The sequence below is a fragment of the Parambassis ranga genome, chromosome 17 (assembly GCF_900634625.1).
Source record: "Parambassis ranga chromosome 17, fParRan2.1, whole genome shotgun sequence".
Taxonomy (NCBI): domain Eukaryota; kingdom Metazoa; phylum Chordata; class Actinopteri; family Ambassidae; genus Parambassis; species Parambassis ranga.
The window spans coordinates 22,438,079-22,447,519 of record NC_041037.1 but is presented as its reverse complement, the minus strand read 5'-3'; the positions used below and the strand labels follow the sequence as shown (position 1 = coordinate 22,447,519).

Sequence of the window (9,441 nt, the reverse complement as noted above, 5' to 3'; positions counted from 1 at the left end):
GACCCAGCTCCACCCAGCAGACACCTGAAAGCAGGGAGGAGAAACAGCAGCTGTCCAGGACAGCTGATGCTGGACCAAAGCCTGACAACAGTGAACTCAGGAGGACACACAAAGCTGCTGCAGCACGTCCACAACAAGATGGAGGGACAGTCAGAGACACTCCACTGTGAGCTTTCTTCACTCCACAGTGACAGGAAGCAGCTCAGCTCTGCACAAACACACAGAGGGACACAGTGAGCAGCTGCTGGAAGCCTTTTCTCCACACTGTTGAATTGCACTTTGTAGCTCCACTAGAGGGCCACATGATCCAGGAGGCGGTGCACTCCTTGTGCACTGTGTTGCAGCATTCTGTCAGTAAGAAGTGCTGCTGTGAAGAGAACAACTGTCAGATTGAATGTGGAACATCAGCTGCTCCTCCTGTTGATTGAAACCTTGTTGTACAGATGGAACATTGGCTGTGGATTCTTCTTGCTGCTCGACTCACACACTGTGAGACACTGAGGGAGGAGCTGGGCTGGGACTGAATTATAGAAGAGAGAGAAACTTCCAGATTCAGCAGGATACATTCAGGATTATTTTATTATATTATATATTCAGGATTTGGGATATAACAGCAGTTATATCCCTGGATGCACAGCAAGCCTTCGATCAGATTGAATGGAATTACATGTTTGCGGTACTTGAAAAATTGGGTTTTGGCAGGAGCTTGAAAACCTGAATCTGAAAATGCTTTATGCTTCCCCTAAATATTGACTAACTATGCTATTGACTACTATACTGACGTGATCCTGACTCTAGCAGATGCTAAGAAGTCCCTTTCTCCCCTTCTTAAGTTGATGATAAGTGATTTTGGACAGCACTCTGGATTTACTGTAAACGGGGGAAAGAGTTTGTTTATGCCTTTGTCTGATGGCCTAGACTCCACCTTTTTGGATAATTTGCTAAGGAACTTTCTACATATCAAGGCATTGTCATTGCTAGAAACTCAAAGCTGCTGTTTACATTCAATTACTTGGAGTTGCTGGAGAAGGTCCAGAACATGATTGATAGGTGGAAACTCCTCCCTCTCTCTCTAATTGGTCATGTTAATACGACTAAAATGGTGGTACTTCCTAAATTTGTATATCTCTTTCAAAATGTGCCTATATTTCCTACATCTTCTTTTTTTAAAGCATTAGATTCCATGGTCATGCCCTTTATCTGGGCTAACAAACCTCCCCACACCTCTAAGGTGCACTTACAGAAACCCACAGCTGAAGGTGGACTTGGCTTGCCTGTTTTTCATCATTATTATTGGGCATGTAATGTTAGAACTTGGGTCTTCTGGAATGACACCCCATCTGGTCCAAGTGATAGCTCCAAAACTAGCTGGCCACAGATTGAATTAAGTACAGCATTAACATTGACCAGGTCATCAAAGTCATTAAAGGCTATTTTGTTCTCTCATCAAAATCCACCCATGAAACAGCTGAAAGCTGATTTCATCCTCCGCAATTCATTGAAGATTTTAAAACAGATCAGAGGAGGGCTTGGCCTTCCACAGTTATCTATTCACTCACCTATATGTCAGAACCTGTTTTAAACCAGGGCTTATGGATGCAGCCTTTGCACAATGGTCAGAAAAGGGTCTGTCTGTAATTTAAGATCTTTACATTAACAAAAAATGTGCATCTTTTCCGCAACTTCAGATGAAATTTAATCTCCCCCCTGGGCACTTTTTCCGGAACTTACAGCTCAGGCCCTTTGTTAAGCAGTCGGTTTGCAGTTATGAAACCATCCCCTGTCAACATGCTTTTTATGAGCTTATGTTGAGGAATCCCAACTCTTAACATTTAATTTCACATTTTGTTTCTCTTTTTCTGCTGGCAGCCTCCTCGCTACACATTAAAGAAGCATGGGTTAAAGAACTGGGAACTGATATTCCTGATGACCTGTGGACAACAGGACTGAAGTGAATCAAAGCATGCTCTGTGAATGCTGGACTCCAACTCATCCAGTTTAAAGTTATTCATCGCCTGCAGTATTCAAAGATCAAACTTAACAAGATCTTTCCTTCCATTTCTCCTATGTGTGCTAGATGTAAATCGGATGACTCACTTATTTTGACCTGCCCTAAGCTTGATACATTTTGGACTGATATCTTTAATTTGTACAGTACTATCTACAACAGAAGGATGACCCCTCACAGCCTATTGGTGATTTTAGGATGCTCCAATGAGTCATCATCTCTTCCCCCCACTCTGCAGCATGCGCTAATGTTTGGTTTGGTTATTGCTAATTGAATAACACTAAGTGAATGGAAATCTACCTCTCCTCCTTGTTCTAACAAATGGCTGAATGAACTGGTTTGTATCTCGAAGAAGTGCGTTCTTTCTGATGCTTACTCCAACTATCGTGCCATTTGGGGGCCCTTTATGGATCATGTGAACAAAGGAGAAAGACATTCTCTACAGACTACGTAAACAGACTGGTGCACCTGGCCTGGCATGCATCCATATCTCTTCTGCTCCTCTATGGTGACTTAGACCTTGGGACTTGCCTTTAATCTATAGTCTCCTTTGCACACTTCATTTATATGATTTATACTGTTACTGGGTTTTTTGTGTGTGATTTCGAACACAGACACTGTGTCTGTCAGAGATGTGACAGGAAGCAGGAGAGGACTGAGGGAGGAGCTAAACTCTGACTCAAGTCCAGAAAAGAGCCACTTTGACAGAGTTGGATCCAAACAACAGACAGACTGTCTTTAAGATGCTGTCAGTGAGCTTCAGGCTGTCTGTGGCTTTGTTTCTGCTCACAATAAGAGGTAGGTGACATATTGAACATGACAGAGACTCACTGACAACAACTGTTAGACCATCAACTGACAGACTTCTCTCTGCATGTAGCTGGCAGCTGTCATCAACTTACTGACAGTGAAGAGAGCAGCTGCTGATTGTTCTGCTTTCATCAACCATCTTTATTGATCCATCTCTTCCTCTGCATCTTCTCTTCTTCCCCAGAGTGTAAAGGACAAGACTCAGTGACCCAGCAAGAGGGAGATGTCACTGCTGCTGAAGGAGACACTGTCACACTTGGATGCTCCTTTCAGACCAGTGTTTACGCAAATGCTTATCTGTTCTGGTACAAACAAGAAGTGAACGACGTTCCAAAGTCTATACTGATGCGTCACTCTGCAATAAAAGATCCAGGAGACTCCAAGAAATCCAGATTTGATGCTGAACTCAAAGACACATCAGTTCCTCTGAAGATCCAGAAGCTTCAGCTGTCTGACTCTGCTGTGTACTACTGTGCTCTGCAGCCCACAGTGACAGGAAACAGCTCAACTCTGTACAAAAACCTTTGGAGCAAAGACAACACAATACACCACAACATCCACTAGAGGGACTCACACACTGTTCAACCACTGATGTTTCAGTCATTGGACTGAGGACAAAGACAACAGAGACATGAAGCAGTAAAGATCAGAGACAGAGACAGAGCTGCTGTGGAAGCACTAAAGAATTTCATTGGCTGAGCTGAACTCAAACAATAACAGCAAGAGGTAATTGGCCCCGCCCACTGAACTTCAGCTCATCCAATGACATTCTTTGTGCCTCATTGTAGTGCAGTGGAAGAACATTGTTGATGTGCTGTGTGTCTGCTTTAATAACTCCAAAGACATGTTGCTTCACCTCTTTTTGTTTTCATCTCACTTCATAGGTGAGTTTATGAGCAGCTGGATCAAAGATGTCTGCCTGCTGTTCTACAACTGGACATTTGTCTTTGGCACTTACAAATGTCCATGTTGGACACATGCAATCATCTGTCTTTGTCATCAAGCTGAGCTCTTTGTGTCCACATAGTAACACAGGAGACATTTTCCACTGTCTTCTCCTCTCAGCCTCATGGACAATGTTAGTCTAATGGCTTCATGTTCTCTACTTTTTCCAGGACTGACAGCTGGAAACACAATCTCTGCTGGACAAAGACAAGTCAGCGGGACAGAGGGACAAAACGTCACACTCTCATGTACATATCAGACTAGTGCTGATTATGTTGCCCTTTACTGGTACAGACATCATTCTGACCTTCAGGTTCCTCAGTTTATACTCTGGAAAGGAGCCAAGCGGGAAAGTAGACAGTATATTCCAGATAAAAGATATGGATCCAAAACAACGTCCACATCAACTGAACTGATCATCAGAGGTGTGAGGCTGGCAGACACAGCTCTCTACTACTGTGCTCTAGAAACACAGTGATACAAAGTGTAGAAGAGGCTGTACAAAAACCTGAACACAGATATCTGACTCCTCTTCAAAGAGGAGGGAAGTGGGATTCAAACCACAGACCTTCATATCAGATGGATTCTGATGGTTCCTGTTTGATCAGAGTCACTGTGGTTACAGCTGCTCCTCTTCAGTCTGATCATGTTTGTACCAGGCAGTTAGCAGGCTAACCTAGCAACAATGACAGCAGCAGAGTTCATTTCATCAAAGTGCACGGAGGCTTCACCTGCAACTTCTGGACTTTCCAGCAGGAAGCACCCTCCATGAAGAGGAGGTCAAAGAGCTGAACACTACTCTTCAAAAACAACAGGCTCTGTTCTGTTCAGTGTTTACAACGCTGTGAAGGAGTACTGTGTGGAAAAAAGGTTCCCATAGGAACAGTGCTCTCAGTAAGAACTGTGGGGCACCAGCTACGACCAGACGGTCTCAGGAGTTATTGCTCACTGCAAAGTGGACCCGGACTTTCATACATTTCTCCGCCAACAGCTGTTGTTAAAATCATCACCTCCATTTATGCAAAACAGTGTTAATTTTAACAAGAATTCTTCAATTTATTTTAGTTTTAGTCACTCACCAAAGTCTGGATTTAGTTAAAGCCATATGTCTTTCCTTTGAGGCCAGGAAAAAACTTGTTGCTGCCACCTTCATGTCAGTGCTGGATTGTGGTGATGTAATATATATGTATGCTTCTGCTCAGAGCCTACGAGCTCTTGACACAGCCTTCCATGGAGCCCTGAGATTCATCACAGGTCTCAGCTCTGACCCATCATTGTGTGCTTTATGCTCGTGTTGGCTGGACTTCCTTGTCAGTTCGTAGATTAAAACATTGGCACCTACTAATTTATAAGTGCATTCTGGGTCAGCTTCCTATTTATCTGCAGTCGCTTATTTCCCAGCATAGCTTATCATCTTACAGACTTCGTTCCAATGAATTATTATTGTCTGTTCCAAAGGTTTGGTCTGAGTTGGGAAAGAAAGCTTTTCAATTTGCGGCCCCCTCTGCTTGGAATCTTTTGCAAAATGTTTTAAAATTGAAGGAACTGCCCGTTTCAGATTTTTAATCTGAATGAGTCTCTCCTGGTAAAAAAAAATGGTTAAATAAATAAATATTTTAGTCTTTGTTTAGTTTTAGTTCAAATTTAGTTTTTTTAAGCGATTTGACAGTTCGTTACACTATAATCGGTTTTCTAAATTATTTGGTAGTAAACACTTCATTGTAAGCATACCTAACTATGTATAGTCATATAAACTAGAATGTACCATATTAATGTTGAAAAAAAAACTGAGGTGACTTCCGGGTTGGTAGGCTAGAAGATGGCGGCATAGAGAGCGAGCTCCCGACATTTGAGTTAAAAATAGCCCATAACGACCTGAATTTGTAAAATAAAAACCTGAAAGAGCATGAAGGACGTTTAGGGCATTAAGATGCCAAGAGGAAGATACAGCAAGAAGTCCAACGTTGTACAGCACGAGTTACATGAGGGAGACCGAGCTGAACAGGCTTCGCCGGTTAGCAGCGCCATGGAGGATAACGATGGGCTAATTGATGAAGGGGAACGCAATAATGACGCAAGCCTGGACCTTCTACTCAGAGAACTAAGGGAATTCAGAAAAGACAATGGCACACAGCTGAAGGGAATCGGAGAGGAAATACTCAAAACAAACAAGAGAGTGGAAGAGGCAGAAGAACGGATAATGGAGGCTGAAACGTAGATACAAGCTAATGAGGGAGCCATGAGGGAGATGCTTAAACTGCAAACTGAAATGGAGACCAGCGATCCATTGTTGCCAAAATAGCCAGCTACAGAACAAAAGAAGAAATACTAAAACTGACTTGGCGGAAACGTGGGTTTGAATACCTGGGAAACAAGATTAACCTAGACCACGACTACGCGCCCGTGGTTCTAAAGCACGAAGGGAATACGCAAAAGTGAAATCTGTGCTAAAAGAGAGGAAGATCAGGTTCCAGACCCCGTTCCTGGCAAAGATGAGGGTTTTTTATTCGGAGGGGACGGTGCTGTACGGTTCGGTGGAGGAGGCGACTGGGGATATGGCGACTGGGGATATATAAACGGCCAGAGACCCTTCTGGAGCAGATCCAACGCTTATCGTGGCGCACAGAGAAGCGGACCAGAGGACAGAGGAATAAGGATCGGACCGGGAACTACAAGGAAAGCATTCAGACGCCAAGAGCAGGAATAACTGCAGGACACTGGGAGACAGATAAGTGAAGGGGCTTGACAGAGAGACATAGATGCCACGAAATAAACTGATTAGGCTGGGCACGGGTATAATACACTTGTTGAGATATTTTTATTTTAAAAAGGTACTATAAGTGGCAATGAGAGTAAAAAAATATATGGTCGGGTGCGTTACCTATGTTGCCAAAAGAATGGACATTGGCCGATGGCAAAGGAAGGCCCTTTTTCACCCACAGGTGGGAGAGGCCCCCCCTTGAAGCCTCCTTTTCACAGGGGTTTATTTAGGGTCAGATTGGAGACCCCACAGTTGGAAATCAATATATTTGTTCTATATAGTTCTAGGGTTCATGTGATGTTCACTTATGTATGTTCAGGGAGTGTTTTGAATACATTTAGTTATGCTGTTTTAAAAGCTTTCAAGCAATCCAAATATGGTTAGAGACAAGGTAAAAGTCTATTCCTATAATGTGAATGGTCTGTTAAATCCAATTAAACGAAATAAGATTTTAGCTAAAATGAAGAGAGAACAAGCACAAATAGTGTACTTACAGGAAACCCATTTAGACTAAAGAACATGAGAAATGAAAAAGAATGGGTTTCACAAATGTGTTCTTCTCTTCATATAAATCTGGACGAAGGAGGGGAGTCGCCATCCTATCAGGCAAATTACAATTTGAAATGCATGAGATAAGTGATAAGGAGGGACGATTTATTTTAGTAAGGGGAAAAATTGAAGGGAATCCGATCACATTGTTAAATATCTATGCACCGCCTGGAAGTGACATCCATTTCTTTAAAAAAATGGTTGATATGATGATATCAGAGACAGCGGGTCTTCTAATTTGTGGAGGGGATCTAAATGTACATTTACAGCCAAAACTAGACACATCTAATGGAAAAGCACAGGATACAAAGTCATTAGTTAAGAAAGTTAATATGTTACTTACGGAGGTCGGTTTAGTTGATATATGGAGAGACTTCCATCCAAATCAAAGAGACTACACTCACTACTCTTCCCCACACGCAATATACATGAGAATAGACTATTTTATAACCTTTGGAAAAGACAAAGATAAAATAAGCTCCTGCGAAATAGGCATGATAGACTTAAGTGACCATGCACCTGTATACCTGTCTGTCGATCTGAACCTGCAGCCAAAAACCAATAATTGGAAATTAAATTCGAGCCTACTTAATGATCCTCAATTTAAAAAACAGATGAAAAGGGAGATTCACTTATACTTGGAATTGAATGATAAGGATGATGTGTCTCCTCCCATTTTGTGGGATGCTTTTAAAGCTGTTATAAGAGGGAGAATAATAGCAATATCCTGTTATAAAAAAAGATGAGAAACAAGAAATTAGAGGAATTACAAAATAAACTTATCTAATTAATCTAATGTTCCTTAAACAGAGATACTATGAGGGCGGATCTAAATCAATGAAGGTTTTGACCTGGAAACTAAAGAAGAAAATAGCACAAAACACAGTCAGCAAAAATTAAAGACCCAATGACAAAAATAATAAAAACTAAACCAAATGAAATTCAGGAAGCCTTCGAAACATTTTATAAGGCCCTCTACTCTAAAAAAGAGGGGGGCAACATAGCTGAAATAGACTCCTTTCTTGGCTCCTTAGAGCTACCAACATTAAATGAAGACCAGAATAGGACAATGATTAAGGACATAACAGAAAAAGAATTAAAATTGGCGATAGGTCAAATTAAACAAATCACCAGAATCAGATGGCTATACGGCAGAATGGTATAAGGAATTGAAAGAAGAATTAATACCAGTGATGCTTCCTATGATGAATTGGGTCTTAAAGTACGCACAAACACCTCCTAGTTGGAAGGAAGCAATAATCTCTGCCATTCCAAAAGAAAATAAAGATAGATTAGAGTGTGGATCATACAGGCCAATATCAGTTCTTAATATAGATTACAGGTTATTCACCTCCATCATAGCTAAACGATTGGAAAAGTTTCTGCCTAATTTAATACATAGTGATCAGACAGGTTTTATCCGAGAACGTCAAACGCAAGACAATATACGACGAACATTACAAATTATTAATCACATTCAAACAAATACGGTAACAGCAATGCTAATAAGTGTTGATGCCGAAAAGGCATTTGATTCTGTGAATTGGAATTTTTTTATATGAAGTTCTACATTTGGCCTACACGAAACATGAATTAAAACAATTCAGGCATTATATAATCAACCCACGCCAAGAGTTAAAGTTAATGGAAGCTTATTGAATAGTTTTAATTTGGAAAGAGGAACAAGGCAGGGATGTGCGTGCTCACCATTACTATTTGCGTTATATTTAGAGCCATTTGCTCAACATATAAGACAAAATAAAGAAATAGAAGGTATCCATGGGAATGAGAATAAAATGCATGTTATGCAGATGATATTTTGATCGTTCTTGGCCTACCAACAAAATCCCTGTCCACACTAATGCAATCATTTGAATACTATGGCAAACTATCAGGATACAGAATCAATATGAATAAAACACAACTTCTTACATACAATTATAATCCACCAGAAGAAATTAGCAGCAAATACCATCTGATGTGGCATATGGAGCATCTTAAATATTTGGGAATAATAATACCAAAGGTACTCACTGAATTATTAGAATGCAATTACTCAACAAAAAAAAAGAAAATTAAAGACGATATAACAAGGTGGAACTTGATTCCATATCGATGGGTTACATTGTAACCTTGGTTCTCTGAGTGGAGAGACTATCTCTCCACCCTACATATTCCATATGTACGGGGACTGATCCCCACGGGAGCAGTATGACGTGGATACTCTTTAAGACACACCACCTGTGGTGGCCACGCAATGATTGGCACCGTGGCTATATAAGCACCACGCATGCGTGGCCTCCTCGGTTAACCTTGATTGGAACACGTTTCCGAGTGGCCCGAAGCTGGAGAGATAGTCTCTCCACTC

The 9,441-nt window shown here is 41.3% G+C and overlaps 1 gene segment (V, D, J or C); it reads left to right on the top strand.

Annotated features, from left to right (window-relative positions):
- Nucleotides 1-2,639: 2,639 nt before the first annotated feature.
- On the top strand, nucleotides 2,640-3,301 carry LOC114449975 (T-cell receptor alpha chain V region RL-5-like; the record flags this gene model as incomplete). The annotated part of the segment is given in 2 exon segments: nucleotides 2,640-2,806; nucleotides 3,003-3,301. Coding segments are annotated over 2 exon segments (354 nt in total), but the record flags the coding sequence as incomplete, so codon positions are not given.
- Between the last annotated feature and the right edge of the window lie 6,140 nt (nucleotides 3,302-9,441).